This window comes from Trachypithecus francoisi, unplaced genomic scaffold (assembly GCF_009764315.1).
Source record: "Trachypithecus francoisi isolate TF-2019V2 unplaced genomic scaffold, Tfra_2.0 Lachesis_group3, whole genome shotgun sequence".
Taxonomy (NCBI): Eukaryota; Metazoa; Chordata; class Mammalia; order Primates; family Cercopithecidae; genus Trachypithecus; species Trachypithecus francoisi.
This window is the reverse complement of record NW_022681468.1, coordinates 162,487,934-162,505,525: the sequence shown is the minus strand read 5'-3', so window position 1 is coordinate 162,505,525 and position 17,592 is coordinate 162,487,934. Positions and strand designations below refer to the sequence as shown.

Here is a 17,592-nt window from a genome sequence, read left to right as displayed (position 1 = left end):
GATGCCGTGTGCTGGCATGGTGCCTCTCTGGCCCCGGCAACTCCACCGGCTTCCCTGCCTGGGCACGACCTTGCCTGTGTGGCCTGTCCTTAGCCCTCAGCTCTCCATCTCCCCACACTTCTCCCTGGTGCTCTCAGTGACGGCATCCACAGTGGGGGCCGCTGTCACGTCTGTGCTTAAGACCCCCAAATATTTCTGTCTCCATGTGCCTATCTTCAAAGCTGGAGACACCTCCTGAGAGCCCGCCCCGCACAGCCCCACCAGCTTCTTGAACTCAAAGTTGGTCACCGTTGGACTCTGTCCCTTCTCCAAGCAGACCCTGCCCCTGGGCAAGGTGGGTGGTGCCCCCATTCCAGCCACCGGGGCCAGAGACCCGGACACCCACTCCCCGATGTCCTCTTGAGTAGCACAGGCAGACTTCACCAGCCGGTTGTTCTTCCTGTCTCTAGAGGTCTGTGCTGATAAAAGCCCCAAGAAGGGCATGTTGAGTGGCTGGTGTTACAGTGTTGTGCCAGTGGGGTTGATTTCTGTCTTGGGGGTGTGTAGAACCTGCACATGGGGATAAATTGCAGGGTGAGATGCCCTTCCTGCCACCCACTGCTTCTGCCTGCCCCTCAGTTTCTGTCACTACAGGCTGTGAGCTGCTCCTTCCAGCGAGAGTCACGAGAATGGACGTTATTAAGTGTATTCGTCAGTTCGGGCTGCTGTAGCGATGGACCACAGATGGGGTGACTTCAACAGCAGGAATGTATCACCTCACAGTTCTGGAACCTGGAAGTCAGACACCGAGGTGTGGACAGGATGGGTCCTCCTGAGGCCGCTGCCCTCACCGTGTTCTCCCTGTCCTCACAGCTGTGTGTGCACGCCTCTGCTGCCTCTTTCTCTTATAGGGACACCAGCCACTTTGCATTTGGGCCTAGCCTTATGCCTCATTCTAACTTGAATCCTCTTTAGAGCGTCTCTCTCCAAATAGTCTCTGGGGAGACACAGTTCAGGGAACATTAGGAAAGGCTGGAAAAAAAATAAGATATACCCCCATGGAAAGGAGGGCTACACATACGTAAATACAAACACGTACCTGTATCTGCCTATATCATGAGATATATATCTATGATATAGTTATATATACAAACACATATCTATATATATATCTGTATCATAAGAAGATTAAAAATCAGGGAAATGCAGCCAATGATGACATGACAGGGTCGACTCGGGCCCAGGCTCCTTGCCGGGTGCTCCAGCTGGAGTGGTTGCAGGGTTTGGGCCCCCGAGGCATCTCTTGCCTTTTTGGTCTGCTGCAGTAATGAGGGGCCTGTCCCGCTGTGCCTTCATAAGGGATTCCCGAATCTCAGTCTTCCAGGGTCTGTCCCTGGTAGGGATTTCTGTGAATTGCAGGGCCTTTTTTTTTTTTTTTTTTTTTTTTTGAGATGGAGTCTCGCTCTGTCACCCAGGCTGGAGTACACTGGCATGATCTTGGCTCACTGCAGCCTCCACCTCCCAGATTCAAGCGATTCTCCTGCCTCAGCCTCCTGAATAGCTAAGATTACAGGCACGCACCACCATACGCAGCTAATTTTTGTATTTTTGGTGAGACGGGGTTTCATCATGTTGGTCAGTCTGGTCTTGAACTCCTGACCTTGTGATCCACCTGCCTTGGCCTTCCAAAGTGCTGGGATGACAGGCATGAGCCACTGCACCTGGACAGGGCCTTTTCTTAGGAGCCAGCATCCTTTCTGCAGCCCATGAGGAACCCTCTCCCTTACCACCACAAACCAGGACAGTGACCTGAGGTCTCCACAGGGCACCCCGGTCTCTCCATGTGTGGAGGGTCCTTGGGGGCAATCTCCTTCAGAGCCCAGATGCCTCCCCTGAAGTTTCTGTGGATGGGGCAGGCAAGCTATTGTTTTATGATTACAAAGCAGATGGAAACCGACTTTATTTTGGATGAGGGTTATACATGGAATGTAGTTAACATAAACTGAACAGAGACAGTGCCTTGCGGTGTCTCTCCTCCTCCGCCCAGGGTGAGGCCCAGGACTGCCCGGCCTCCTGGGGACCTCATCGCCACAAAGCCCGCCCAGCCGAGGCTCCGGCATAGGCTGCCTTCCTCCTCTGTGAGCGAACTGTGACTGAGCGTCGGGTAACGTCCTTCCAAAGGGACAGGCCCTTTCAAATGGCTTCGTGTCCTCTGTAGGAGCCCGGCAGGTGCTTGTGAGAAGGAAGGACGAAAACGCTTGTAATGACATGAAGTCAAGGCTTGACCTTTGGAAAAGGAAGTAGGCACATAGCTAGACATGTCAGTGTCTCCGTCATCAAAGCTTCTTGTCTGTGCTCGAAAGGGGTCAGATTGGCCGTCGCAAGCTGGGCGGCCCGGGGTTGGGGGTCACTGCCATGCCTCCTCTCAGACCTCGGGCTGGGGCCTGAGGAAGGAGCCTCTGCATGGCCAGAGGACCCCATGGTTCCCTGGACAGACCATGCTGGGACCACATGGCCTGCAGGTGACCGAGCTTGCCGCACGGGAGAAGCAGCTCTGAGGAATGCTTGCGTGAGCCCAGGAAGAACAACTTCGGGACCACTTTCAGGGGCTTGACTCCACAGCCCCCAAAGGGCGCTCTCTGGTGGCGATCGTTTGCCTTGCGTTTGTTTTTGAGGACAGAACCGCATCATCTAGTATCTTTGTTCCCACTGTAGCGCCCCCGAGCTCTGCTTTGTAGATAACTGATTTGGTGGATCTTGAATTAGAGGATTTAAGAACATGGAGATTTAAAATGAAAGGGGGTTCTTCTCCTTTCAGCCTCTAGGGCAGCCGATGGCTTCCTAGGAGCCTCTTGAACTTTGCCAGGGGGTCCCTCAAATCCACACAGGGGAATAAAATAGAAGTGAGAAAATTGGTGTGTGGCTTCCTAGCTCTGCAGACTCCCCAAACTTCTCATCCAATGCTCAGGCAGCTGACAAATGTGGCCAACACAGTCCACCTCCAGATCCAACTCCTGGCTGTTTTGGAATTCAGGCGAGAGTAGAGTTTTATAGGGGGTGTAGGGTGGGAGGATTAGTAAGATGGTTATGGTTAACATGAAATGCGTTTTAGTGCTTTTTACTCTTTTACAGTATCATCCAGAGGGTAGGTTTGTTTGTTTGTTTGTTTGTTTGTTTTTGAGATAGGGCCTCACTCTGTCGCCCAGGCTGGAGTGCAGTGGTGCCATCATGGCTCACTGCAGCCTTGATCTCCTGGGCTTAAGTGAGCCTCCTGCCTGGGCCTCTCAAGTAGCTGGGACTACAGGCTTATGACACAATGCCCAGCTAATTTTTTAATTTTTTTCTTTTGCAGAGATGGGGTCTCACTATGTTGTCTAGGCTGGTCTAAAACTCCCAGCCTCAAGCAATCCTCCTACCTTGGCTTCCCAAAGTGCTGGGATTACAGGTACGAACCATGGCACCCAGCAACCCAGAGGATTTCTTGATGAGATTTCCTGTTGTAACATATCTTGTTCAGATAAATTTGTGTCCCTCTACTTATTTAAAGATGGCCAAAAACTGCCTTCAAGGAACTCTTACAAATGACCTTTTTGGCATTAGTTAGCCTGTTATTCCAGGAAAAAAAATTAAAGAAGAAATCTAAAAATTATGTTTTAATCTAAATATCTGTTGATAGTGACTCGTGGGTTCTGCAGGCTGACTGTATTGGGCATTGTTCTAAGCAGGTGGCTTGGAATGTGTCCCTGGGAGGTGAGAGGGCCTTCCAACTGCCAAGTGTCTCCCTTACCTGCTGCAGTTTAAGTCCCGTTTCCCATGACTTCACGTGTTTTAATTATTTTTTTTATTATGATGAAACACGCAAAATATAATATTTAACATTTAACCATTTTACATTTTTTAAATTGTAAAATGCACATAAAATGCCGTTTTAACTATTTTTAAGTGTACAATTCAGTGACATTAGTGATACTTACAGTGTGGTACAGTCATCACTATGATGTATTTCCAAAACTTTTCCATCACCCCAAACAGCAACTCTGTGTCCATAAAATGATAACTCCCCGTTGTGCCTCTCTCATCCACTGGTGGCCCCAATCCACTTTCTGTCTCTGAATTTGCCCACTCCGGGCACCTGGTATTAAGCGGAACCGACAAGAGTTGTCCTTTTGTGACTGGCTCATTTCACTTGGCATAGTGTCTTCAGTATTATAGCATTTCTCTTTATGACTGGATAATACTCCATTTTGTTTGCCATTCACCTGTTCATGGATACGTGGATTATCCCGCCTCCTAGCAATTCTGAGTGACGCTGCCGTGAACATTGGCTTGCTATGCCTGTTCAAGTCACTGCATTCGGCTCTTCTGAGTGTAGAACTAGGAGTGGTCATTTTAATCATTTAAGAGTGAAAAATTCAAGTGCATTCAGTGGTGTGCACCTGTCACTAATTCCAGAATATTCATATCTTCCTGGAAAGAAGCCTCTTGCCAGGCTTAAGCTGTGACTCGTACTCCCTTGTCCCCCAGCCCTTGGCAGCCACAAATCCACTTTCTGTCTTTATGCATTTGCTTGTTCTGTATCTTTCATGGAAATGGAGTCATACAATATGTGGCCTTCATGATACTCTTCTTCTACTTTGAGTGGGCTTTAGTGGTATGAATATTCTTTCTTTCTTTTTTTTTTCCGAGACGGAATATCACTCTGTCGCCCAGGCTGGAGTTCTGTGGCATGATTTCAGCTCACCGCAACCTCCGCCTCCCAGGTTCAAGTGATTCTCCTGCCTCAGCCTCCTGAGTAGCTGGGATTACAGGCACGCACCACCACGCCCGGCTAATTTTTGTATTTTTAGTAGAGACGGAGTTTTGCCATGTTGGTCAGGCTGGTCTCAAACTCCTGATCTCATGATCTGCCCACCTCGGTCTCTCAAAGTGCTGGAATTACAGGCGTGAGTCACCACACCCGGCCAAATATTCTTTTTAAAACACCTGTTTATTATGAAAATTTTCAGCCTATGCAAAAGTAGAAAGAATTGCCACATGAGCCCCACGTGGCCATCACCCAGATCCAGCCATGACCGACGTCTCGTGAGTTTCATTAATCAAAGTCTGTTTTCCAGGGAAGAAAAAAAGTACGTGAACCGATTCTGGAAAGAAATCCACGTGGGAGACTTTGTGCGTCTTCGCTGCAACGAAATCTTCCCTGCGGACATCCTGCTGCTGTCCTCCAGTGACCCCGACGGGCTGTGCCACATCGAGACCGCCAACCTGGACGGAGAGACCAACCTGAAGCAGCGGCAGGTGGTCCGCGGCTTCTCGGAGCTTGTAAGTGACCCCCGTTTCCAGGGCCTCGCAGGCATCACAGCCACACAGTGTCCCCGTGACAGCCTTCCGGGGCTCAGAGCACCTGCCTTTTCCTCTCTGTCAGACCAGGTTGTTTTTCCTAGTAGACGAGTCTGAGGGTCCGAGAGGACCCCTGACCTACCTGAGCCCATGACCTGCCTGTGACTGTGGGAAGCAGGACTCAGTTTTTCTGACTCTGATTTCCCTTGTGCATGTCTAAGTTTCTCAGAATGTTATTTGTTCCTGTAAAGTTACGAGGACCATTTGTGACCAGCTGATGGTCAACATGTACTTAGCAGTTTCACCGGTTCACTAAATGGCAACACAGCAGGAGTCACGGCCTGTTCCCACCAGGATGCTCAGGAACATTTTCCCCTCAAGGGTGTTTGGGTTCAGCGCCAGGTCTTTGTAGCTGAATCCTGCCTCTGGTGTGCCCCGGCCACCGTGCAGCAGGGTGAGGGGTGAGAGGCTGGAGGGAAACAGATCTGACAGCTGCACTCACTCCCCGACTCCATGGGGCTGCCCAACCTCTGTCCCTGCCCCGGGGAGAAAGGGCTGTACTCACCAGGCCTGTGCCGGGGTGCGAGGCGCTAATCAGGTGAACTGACAGGACAGGAGCCCTCAGAGATCAGGAAGACCCTAGAAGGAAATGGGCCTGGCCCGAGCCTTCTCCTCCCGAGCCCCCTCCTCCCAGGCCTGCTCTGGCCTAGAGAGCAGGTCTGAGTCGGTTCCTCAGGGTGGGGAAGCCGGCCTCTGGTTCACAGGGAGGACGCCGCTGGAGTTTTCCTCCTCTATCAGGCAGTGCCCTTCCGCATCAGCCTCAGCACCAGCCCATCAGTCTTCCCTGGGGCAGTGGGCTCTGCCCTCTGTGGACCTCAGCGAGGGCACTGTAGGAAGTGGTGGGTGAGCAATCGGCTGGGCAGGATTGTGGGGGGCTCTAGTATCCCCGCCTCTGCTCTAGATGCCCCCGGCCACCGTCACGGGGGAGACGCCTGGCACACTTGCCGCAGACCAGGTACCCCCGCGCCTCGCCCGCCCAGCCCGCCTGCGGCAGGTGTCACTGCCGCACGAGCATCTGCCTGAGTGTTCCACCGTGCTGATTTCCGCCATGATTTCCTCAGCTACTTTTTTTTACCTTCTTTTATGCCAAGTGTATTTTTGTGAACTGCCTCAAATCTTTTTGGAATAAGGCAATGCAGACATAAAAATTTAAAATAGTATTTTTTTGTTGTTAATGGAGTGATGTCATTGAGATCAGGAGAGCTGGTGAAAGAGTTAGGGACCTTCGAGGCACAGCCCAGCAGCGCCCGGCTTCTCCACGACTGTGCTCCAGGGTTTGGTGATAAGTGAGGGCCCCATCCACTGCCACCCCTTCGCCCCAGGCCCTCGTGCTCCCCGCCCCCATCCCCCAGCCCCCACACCCGCTGTCTTCAGTAAGTCATGGGCGTGAGCTGGCCTCACTCTCAGCTTCTCCCCTAGACCTGCCCCGTCTCCTCTGCAGGGATGTGAACTCACGCTGACATCAGCCAGGGACAGCACCCCCCTCAGTTCCCGAGGTCCAAGCTAGAGTTAGGGGCAGGCAGAGGGCTGACAGCTCAAGCGTCACCTCTGAAAGGGGCAGCCTGTGTGCACAGAGGGTGAGAGCCACTTAAACAAATGCAGATGAGTGTCTAACTGGTGAAACTTCACACAAGGTGGAAAATACTGCAGAATTGAAGCACTGGAGGGTGGGGCATGCCTGCTTGGCGTGGCGGGTAGGGGAACGCCACAGATAGATCTCCTTGATCAACTCTCAAGAATAACTTCCGGGCCGGGCGCGGTGGCTCAAGCCTGTAATCCCAGCACTTTGGGAGGCCGAGACGGGCGGATCACGAGGTCAGGAGATCGAGACCATCCTGGCTAATACGGTGAAACCCCGTCTCTACTAAAAAATACAAAAAACTAGCCGGGCGACGAGGCGGGCGCCTGTAGTCCCAGCTACTCGGGAGGCTGAGACAGGAGAATGGCGTGAACCCGGGAGGCGGAGCTTGCAGTGAGCTGAGAGCTGGCCACTGCACTCCAGCCTGGGCGGCAGAGCCAGACTCCACCTCAAAAAAAAAAAAAAAAAAAAAAAAAAAAAAAGAATAACTTCCTCTCCCGGGCGCGGTGGCTCACACCTGTAATCCCAGCACTTTGGGAGACTGAGGTGGGTGGATCACTTGAGGTCAGGAGTTCAAGACCATCCTAGCCAACATGGTGAAACCCCATCTCTAGTAAAAATACAAAAATTAGCTGGACGTGGTGGCGCACGCCTGTAGTCTCAGCTACTCGGGAGGCTGAGGCAGGAGAATTGCTTGAACCTGGGAGGCGGAGGGAGCTGAGATCACACCACTGCACTCCAGCCTGGGTGACAGAGTGAGACTCCATCTCAAAAAAAAAAAAAAAAAAAAAGAACTTGCCCATTTCCTATCTTCTGATCTTCAACTTCTGAACCCAGTCATATCTACAATCCTCCCCCGCCCACTTTTTCCCCAAACAATAACTGCAGCACTTCATAGCTCAGTGGTGCTTTTTAGAAATGAGCTGCTTACAAGTTGGGTGTTTAAAACTCGAAGATGGCTGCAGATAGACACATCTACGTTACCCTTCTCAGGGCCCCGGGAATGCTGAGGAAGTAGCTTTGAGCCATGATCTGGTCAAAATGGCCAAATTAACAGCCTAAACAATTCTGAAGGTTTTTAAAAAATTGTATTATTAGCACCAAAATTCTTTACCTGCATGCATATTCTGGTCCCAATTACCTTTTTTCCCCCACTTTCTGGTTTTTGGGTGTTGTTTTTTCTCTTTCCCTAAAGGTCCAAAGACATTTTTTTTTTGGTATCCAAATTCCCATTTATGCATTACATTCTGAAATCTGTGAACCACCCCACTGAAAATAAAGGAAGCAAGTCTCTGACTTTTAAACCCCAGCAACTGACAAACCACAAATGCCAAGAACATTTAAGTACTCTGTGTTTCAAATAGTTTTTTTATAATATCGAGTTAGCTTGTCTCGGACAAGTTAAGAACTGGTAATAATCTGTATACAGGCTTATGTGAAATACAATATAATATTTTACCGGTTTAATGAATGGTCAGTTGGAAGTGGGAGCTCTTTTGCAAATCACTTAAATTAGAAGTGGCATTAATGCAGGAACTTGGTGTATCCAGCAGGGTCCAGTCAGGAGACAGAAACCACACATGATTCAAACAGGGAAAGTCTAATGTGAAGAATTCTTAGTTGTGGATTGAGTTGTAAGAAGTAATGATAAGTGAATTATATCTCAATACAGCTGTTATCTTTAAAAAATAAATAAATAAATAAATAAGAAGTAAAGAGGACTCTGAAGAATATAGGAGTCAGGAACAGTGGCTCACGCCCATAATCCAAGCACTTTGGGAGGCTGAGACAGGAGGATTGTGTGAGGCCAGGAATTCCGGACCAGCCTGGGCAACACAGGGAAACCCCATCTCAAAAAAAAAAAAAAAACAGAAACAAAATAGTCAGATATTGCGGTGTGCAGCTGTGGTCCTAGCTACTTAAGAGATTGAGTGGGAAGGATGGTTTGAACCAGAAGTTTGAGGTTGCGGTGAGCTGTGATCACGCCACTGCACTCCAGCCTGGGGGACAGAGCCCCTGTCTCTGTCTCGAATATCTGTGTATATGGGGAATAGCTGATGAAGGGACAGCCACTGCCCCTGGCTCTGAGACAGACGTGTTCTCCTACTTATAGCGCCCTCCCAACCCCTGACCCATGGCAGTGGCCACAGCCTCAAATTGGGGCATGGCAGGAAAGGTACTTACGGGCTTCACTGGTGGAACCTGCTGGAAGCCTTCCCTTGGGGGCCGGGGAGGCCATTGCCAGGGAGGTGCCAAGCATAGGAACTTGCTAGATGCCAGGGGCTGTTGGTCCCCGGACACTGCTGGAGCCAGGCCCTCGCTGCAGCGGATGAAGACTGGTGGCAGCTTGCTAGACAGCAGCACCGTGGAGCCCCACCGTTGAGCGGGTGCATGGAGCAGCAGCCTGGGCTCCAGAGGGCCCTTGTCTGCAGGAACATGGCCTGGGTACCCCAGACTGAGAGGTGGGGAAAGTGTGGAGCAGGCCAAGCCCTGGAGAAACTTGGAGGGCGTGGGCAGTGCGGAATGGGTATACACACACGCACACACACGCATGCACACACACACATGCACACACACACACATGCCACCTAAAGACCAGCCACAGGACCCATACCTGGAGGACTCAGGCCTATTCACCAGCGATGCCCAGTACGGAGCAGTGAGATAAGTCCAGGGGGCTTTTGTTAGGGGTTTGGGGCCATCTGAGAGGTCAAGCTCCTAGAAAGAGGAGCTTGAACCTGACTCTAAGGGCCAGGATGGAGAGGTCTCAGGTGCCAGGCACTACAGGGAATGATGTCGGTCAGAAGGTGCCCCAGAGGTGGAATAGGGTTGTATTTAATGAAGAGCATTGGAAAAAGTGCATAGTGTTGAGGGGCTACAACAAAAGCCGGAAGGCGGTGGGCATGGCCCACCCAGACCCCAGAATCTGAAGACAAGGCCTGGACACCGGGCTGATGGCTCCAGGACCTTAAATCACCCGGCTATCTCACCTCTGGAAAAAGAAACAGAGATCTTCAGACGTAAAGATTTGACGTAAAGGTTGGAGTTGAATGGATGTTATCCAAGAATTGAGAGAGGCCCCTGTGTGGAGCATCACACTCTCAGGCAACGACTCACATTTGTTCAACCTCCTGCGTGCCAGGCCTGCTGTATCTCCCACAACTGTAGTAGAGCAAACATTTTTAAACACAGTTTCACAGAGTTTTAAGTATAAATCTTGTGAGATAATGATTATCACACCATTTTATAGATGAGAAACAGAAAAAGTGAAGTCAGGAGATTCTCCCAAGGTGCCTCCCCTCCCCCACCGCATCCATCAGTGTGGATTCAGAGCGGGTGCCTCCGCTTTGTGTGGGGTGTCTGCTGTCTGTCACCTGCACATGCGTACAGCCCTGCAGCCCTGCCACGAAGGTGCATACGTTCAGACGTTCTGTGGGTGGCAGTTTCTAGTTCATCTGTAACATTTGTCATTTCTGCAGAACTCGGAGGTCCCTAGACTGATAATTTTATATAAAACTCAGTGTTTTCAAAGACTCATTTTTGTAAGTTTTAATTCATTCAGCAGATATGTATTGAGCATTTATTATGTTTCTAACCCCATTCTGGGGGAGGCATTGATCAAAACTGGGAAGCATCTTTCCTCTCATGGCGCTTACATGATCTGGGTGAAAAGTTAGACAGACGGTTGAAGTCTTCGGTACTCACTGTAGACGAGAAAGCAGAAACAGGGATATGAAATGTCAGATGAGTGTTGGAATTTCAGCCGGGGTGAGGCGGGGACGGGGCCAGCCTGCTTGAGAACAGCTGGAGAGTCCAGACCCAGAGGACACGTCAGTCGGGAAGAGCCGTCCCAGAGGTGACTTCCGTGTGGGTTAATTTACTGAGAAAATAGTTTCCAAGTTTGTCTCTTGGGTGGACCTGTTTGGATTAGTGCCCACAGTCCCAGCCATACCCACGTGCTCTGTGCAGCGCTGTGGGGAGCAGTCACTGTCAGGCTTGCAGGAAGATCTGCTGCTGATTCTTCCCAGGCCTGCGCACATGTGTGCACGTGTGTCTGTGCACACTGGTGTATGTTCCAAATAAGGAAGAAAGATGAAAGGAGAATGGAAACTTCCTAGGCTGGACAAACTATTAAACACGTACCTTCACAGTCAGGTCTGCATGATGCCAAGGCGGAGACAGAGCTTCCCCTCTACTTTGTGAGTACCCTGTGACCAGTCTCCGGGGCCCGGTGTGACTCGGCACAGTGTTCTTTACGGAGGACAGTCAGTCCTGCCCCACGTTGCTTGACAGAATTCGGAAGCTTAGAAAATGACTCTAAAAGTCCAGATATGTAGAAGACAAAATATTTTTTTTAAAAACTGCTACCTACACATGCTTCCAAAATTGTCTTTATCACAGGAAAACTAGAAGTGAAAAAGTACAATTTGCAAAGGTAGTTTTGTGCCCGAGTCTCTTTGCCCTGAGCTTTTAAAGTTGTTAGTCTTTAATGAAATTTAGCTACCTTGGCCATGGAATTGAAGGAGGCAGGATAATCTGCCATCGAAGAGGAAAACAAAGACAGCTGCCTGGGTATGTTAATTAGATCGATCAATTTTAAGCCTTTACGAAGAGGCTTACATGGTTTTCTCTTATGTACTGAAGGATAGTCAACAAGCTCATAAATTGTACGGAGACATTTTTGTTTTTAAATTTAACAATCTCATAATTTTCTTGAAGGACATTAAATCTGGTAACAGGAAAGACAGAAATAAATGACTTTGACAATACAATAACTCTATTTAGATTAAATTTTTAATTCCAGCAAGTGCGGATATTCAAAGAACTTCAGTTTGGTAGGTAATACGATTACTTGAGACATACCGTGTTTTCTCATATTAACTGTGTTTATTTCATGGCAATGTAAGTTTGGTCCTAAGATTTTTGTTTTTAATTCTGGTGACCTCACAATGGATTCTTTGCCTTTAATTTATAGTCTATTCAATCACTATGTACAGAGTACAGCACCGGCACTCTGATCTTTTTTTTTCTTTTTCTTTTTTTTTTTTTTGAGATGGAGTTTTGCTCTTGTTGCCCAGACTGGAGTGCAATAGTGCGATCTTGGCTCTCTGCAACCTCTCTGCCTCCCGAATTCAAGTGATTCTCCTGCCTCAGCCTTCCAAGTGGCTGGGATTACAGGCATGCACCACCACTCCCAGCTAATTTTGTATTTTTAGTAGAGATGGGGTTTCTCCATCTTGGTCAGGCTGGTCTCGAACTCCGGACCTCAAGTGATCCACCCATCTCGGCCTCCCATCTCGGCCTCCCAAAGTGCTGGCATTACCAGCATGAGCCACTGCGCCCGGACCGCTGATCTAAGTGAATACATTAATGCCATGAAGTTGATAATAATTTGACTAGTCTGAAATATTTATCCAAAAAGATCTTATTATATTGTGTGGAAACTTAAAAAGTTTTGTGTGACTGGAAATGATTTCTTATTCCAGAAGTAAAAAGACAACCAAAGCAGTGAGATGTTTTAATTCTGCTCAAGGTAGCATATCATGTGAAATGCCTTTTTTCTCTTTGACTATATTTTCACTGTTTAAAAAAAGGGGGGGGGAATTTAATAAAATTTCCAATTTTCCTAAATGCAGTTTAATTGCATCAGCTATTGCAAAGGGTTTGAAACTTTCTCTGTGTATGTGTGTTTCTGGAGCAGGGATTTCCTCACCAGTAGGAAGAGCTGACAATGTGAGACTGACTCAGTTAACAGTAAGCGTCTCCTTATGAGTGAGTGTGTGTGTGTGTGTGTGTGTGTGTGGATGTTTAGGTGTGTGTGTTTGAGTGTGTATGCAGACAGGTGTGAGTGCAAACATTCTTGCAAGTGAGTGTGCAAGTAAGTGCAAGCGTGTGCAAAGAAGAAAGCAAAATGGAGTGATTTTGCTTTATTAGGTTATCACTTTCTATGATCTTTAAATGTAGGAGAGGATACATGCTCCCTCCCGGGCTGAGATATAGTGTTGTAGAAGTGGGTTGCTCTGAAGAGAGTGCTCCCCAGGGGAACCTGGAGTTTCCAGTCTCGCTACTGAGGACCTGCTGTGAGCCCATGCATTAGGTGAGGGGTGCCCACGTGATCCACCTCTGCTGACTGGACTCTGGAACCTTCTTCCCTTGGTGGAAGCCCTGTGCTGTGTGTCATTTCCCTGCTGCTTTTTTGTGAGCACGGCTTACAACAAGAGGGAACGTCCTCGTGTCCACAGAGCACAACGCCAGACCCGTCGGCACCCCCTGACCTCCGCAGACCTGAGTTACCCTCATTTTGTGAAATGTTGGGAGCCGGCTCCGCTCGTTCAGCCTGTGCCGCGCTTTCACTTTGCGTGTGCTCCTGCCGTGGAAGGCTGTATCTTGGCTCTCACTGTGGTGGTAGGGCTTCCTCAGAGTCTCACCCGTCCACAGCAGCACAGACTCACGGGCACATTTGCAGTTTCATACAGTCACGTAAACCAGAACTTAAAAGGGAATCGACCTTTAAAGAAAGCAAGAGCTCGACTTCAGAAAACACTGTTACTTCCTGGGATGTGGATGCAACTGGGCTTCCTGACATCTCACTTGCGTTTCATGTTGAAATTAATTCAAGGCTTTTTCACCATTGCTAATGAATAATCCGTGTGCCAAGGAAATGACTTCATGAACCCCAGTGAGACTTTTAAACCAGCTGAGATGAGGCGTAAGGCAAACTTTAGTTTGTCAGTTTTTACAAAGCCCTCTTCAGTAGTTTGTCTGTCAGAATGTCTTATGTTCCCCACCCCCCAACACTGTAAAAGGACAAGAAATGCGGGTGTCATTGCTGGTGGTGAGCTGCTTCCCTGGCGTTCCGGAGAGTGGGGGGTTGGGTGCATGCCGGGGGATTCATAGATTAGGAATTGGGCCAGAGCTTCAGGGTCGTTCCACTCACCTGTCACAACTGACCTTTGCCGCACTGGCACCAGCCCTTGGCGAGAAACAAGCCCTTTCATTGGTGTGGTAAAGAAGGCCAACTTCAAAGCATTATGGATCTAGGTTTGTTTTGGACAAAACTTCAAATAGCTGGTTTGCTCATCCGGCCTTTATCAAGCATTCTGGAGCCTTGACCACCAGGCAGGAAATTCTGCGAGGACAGACTCTGAGGCTGACAGCTCCACCTCGGCCCAGTGAGCCTGCGCCGGCCACGGAACCGCTCTCGGGGATTTTGAGTGTTGTTTTAAGGCTAAAAGTGGGCACGGAAAGGTTTCGGGTGCAAAGTCAGGTTCTGAGGCTGAGATCAGACTGCTGCAAGCATCAGAGCCGTCAGGGCCTGGTGGGTGGGTGGGTGGGGGACTTTGGGAGGAGAGACCCCTACCTTTTCTGCAAGTCACCTGTGGACCAGAGATTCAGCCCCAGCCCAGAACCTGGAATTGGGGTGGTTCTGAGTCAGTGTTCAGAAAGCCAGTAACCCCGAGGACTGAAATGAGTGACTGAGGCAGAAGTATCAATCAATTGAGGTTTGTTAAGCCAGCTTTAGGATGTGTCCCGGTAAAATAGGAACCACAGACACCTGTGGCTGCTTTCTGAAGAGATTTTTAGGCCAGGCGTGGTGGCTCACGCCTGTCATCCCGGCACTTTGGGAGGCCGAGGCAGGTGAATCACCTGAGATCAGGAATTCGAGACCAGCCTGGCCAACATGGTGAAACCCCGTCTGTACTAAAATACAAAAATTAGCCGGGCATGGTGGTGGGCGCCTGTAATTCCAGATCCTCAGGAGGCTGTGGCAGGAGAATCGCTTAAATCCCAGAGGCAGAGGTGGTTGCAGTGAGCCGAGATCATGCCACTGCACTCCAGCCTGTGTGACAGAGTAAGACTCTGTGTCAAAGAAAACTAGGGGGGTTTTCAAGAGGTGTAGTATTCATACATTTCCTTAAAGCCGGAGGAGGCACGCAGGAAGAGGGCAGGCAGGCAGCCAGAGAATGCTCACTTTCCTTCGAGACTTCAGTTGGTGTTCAGTAAATCCACATTTTTCCGTCAGACAAAGTGAATGTGTGAAGAGAAAAAGAGAGCACAGAATCAATTATGCAGACATCTCTGGGTGGGTGGAGAAAGGAGCCTTGTCTTTGTTCTGTACCTGGGAAGATAAGCTTGTAGTGGACATTACTAATGTGGAATCCAACAGACTTTAGTTTTAGAAGCCAGACTGAGATCGCAGACCTAACGTTTTTTCTTTTTATTTTTTATAGAGATAGGAGGGTCTCACTATGTTGTTCAGGTTTGTCTTGAACTCCTGGGCTCAAGCAATCCTCCTGTGTTAGCCTCTCAAAGCGCTGAGATTACCGGCGTGAGCTGCCGTGCCGGGCTCTTCATGTTATGACTGGCACGTGTTTGTTTATGGGTGGCCAGCAAACAGTGTCCTCATGTGTGATCTTGTGGGGCATGTTGTGCTGCACCCCTGATAACCTCAGTGGGGAAGACACAGGTCCAAGAGGCGGAAGGAGAGACCCAGAGCCAGGAAGTGTGACACGGGGTTTGATTAGGGGCTTACACAGAGGGGAGAGAGTCTGGTGGTGGCGGGCTGAACAGGAAAACCACTACCGCTTATCAACAGCATGCACTTTCTGCAGCATTTTCACTTGACACCCGCGCCTGAGCGACCTCCACCTGGAAGCCTTCATTTAACCCGAAATTCAGGGCCTCAACCCCCTGTGCGGCCCGAGTTCCACAGGACAGGTGGGGGCTCAGATGTTTATCACAGACAAGGAACAAATCTCTGGGTTGGCCACACCCAGATGTCCTAGCTCAGCACATACACACAGGCACATCTGCCATGCAGTCACCTTCAGGGCAGGCTTGAGGTATTGCTGTCAGGTGGGTTTGCCCTGCAGGGCAGCCCTGCAGAGATGCCTCTTTCCTGTCCCTGGGACGTTGGATGAGGCGAAATTCCAGTCACAGCCGTTCATCTGGAACAGTGTGTTGCCTGACTCCACCTCTGGGCCTAAGTTTGGGGGTCCTGAGATTTATTATTTTCCTTTGCAACCCTCTGGTGAGAGTGATGAACCCTACTACTCCCTTCTCCTGGCTGGGTAACAGTGCCAGCTGACACTCACTGTGCACTCGAGTGTGCCAGGCCCTTGTTCATTTCGTTCTCTTGGCAGCTCTGAGAAGGTGCTGTTATTACTCCCATTTAGCAAAGGAGCCACTGAGACTCAGAGGGAGTCAGCCCCTTGGCCAGCCGGGGCCCAAGTGAGTGGTGGGCCAGGTTCGCGGCCGACAGCTGGGGCACAGGGCCTGGCTGTGAAGCCCCTCAGGGCCATCTCCGCAGAGCAGCATCACCACTGCTGTTGCCGCTCAGGCTGATTGGGCTGGACTGGGCCGATCGCAGCTGCGGTCCAGTCGGGAAGGAATCACAGGTGGCCGAGAGTATTTCTGCACCTCCGAATCGAACTCCTGCTGTTAGTATTGGTGGCGCGTGCTCCAGACATGCGGCATGGGGCATTTCTGACATCCCAGGCACTGGCACGCGTAGGTCGATTTGATGGGCTGGAAGGTTTTGAAAATGTGTGCTGTAAATGCAGTGTTTGGCTGCCCACCCGCACTCGCTGGCCTGCAGGTTCGGGGGAAGGGAATGCTTAAGTCCCTGGTTCCTGTAGGTCACATTAGGGGATCTGCCTCTCATCCAGTAAGGACACAGGCCTGCGGTGGTGGCAGCTTGGTGCACAGGGCAAGACGTGTCCCTGAGCTGTGACAGTCAGGCTGGTGTTCCAGTCCCCAGAGAACACATGGCCCCGTGACCCCAGATCACTCCAGCCAGGAGCGCCAGCCGTTCCTGCTGGGTCCGGCACTCGGGAACTCACCTTTCCACCCCAGCATGGAAATCCCCTGAGGAACCAGAAAGAAAGGTAGACTTTGTGTCTGGGGGAGGAGGAAGGGACCACCCCGTGATGGCTCTGTGTCCTGGGGACCCACCCAGCAATTTGGGGTCATCTCTGCTCGCTTGAGGTTTTAGTCTGCAGGAGTCCATGAATGCAGACACCAAACAAAGCCTCAGCTTCAAGCCCTGGGGGGTGTCCTGGCTGAAATCCACAGGCAGGGACGGCTGAAAACATGGGTGGGGCCCCTCTCCGCCTCGCCCGGGTCATGTTTTAGATGCGTACCTCATAGTTGGCTTGGGCTGCCATAACCAAGTGCCATGGATTGGGCAGCTTAAACCGCAGAAATGTATTTTCTCACAGTTCTGGAGTCTGGAAGTCTGAGATCAAGGTGCCGACAGGGTTGGTTTACTTGAGGCCTCTGTCCTGGGTTTGCAGGTGGTCGTCCCTCTGTGTATGTCTGTGTTCTGATCTCTTCTTTAAGGACACCAGTCCTGTTAGATCAGGGCCCACCTTAGTCACCTCATTTAACCCTTATTACCTCTGTAAAACCTGTCTTCAAATAAGGGCACAGTCTGAGGTATCCTGGGTGAGGATTTGAACACAGGAATCTGGGGAGGGTAGAATTCGACCCCTCACAGTGCAGGTTCAGGGTGAAAGTAACCGCCCTTCCTGGATGGTGGCGTCACCATGCTGATCACCTCAGATCAATCCATTTCACTGCATCCCAGTTCTCTCCACTGTCAGGAAGAGGAAAGTACTTTCTCGTGATGAACCTAC

General features: G+C 50.2%; 1 protein-coding gene across 3 annotated transcripts in view; it reads left to right on the top strand.

Moving 5' to 3' along the window:
* ATP10A (ATPase phospholipid transporting 10A (putative)) overlaps window positions 1–17,592 on the top strand; it is a 181,956-nt gene that overhangs the window by 79,042 nt on the left and 85,322 nt on the right. For all 3 annotated transcript variants that reach the window (XM_033190794.1, XM_033190795.1, XM_033190796.1), the window contains exon 2: window positions 5,094–5,298. In XM_033190794.1, coding sequence (XP_033046685.1) covers window positions 5,094–5,298 — 205 coding nt within the window. The remainder of the gene's footprint in view (window positions 1–5,093; window positions 5,299–17,592) is intronic.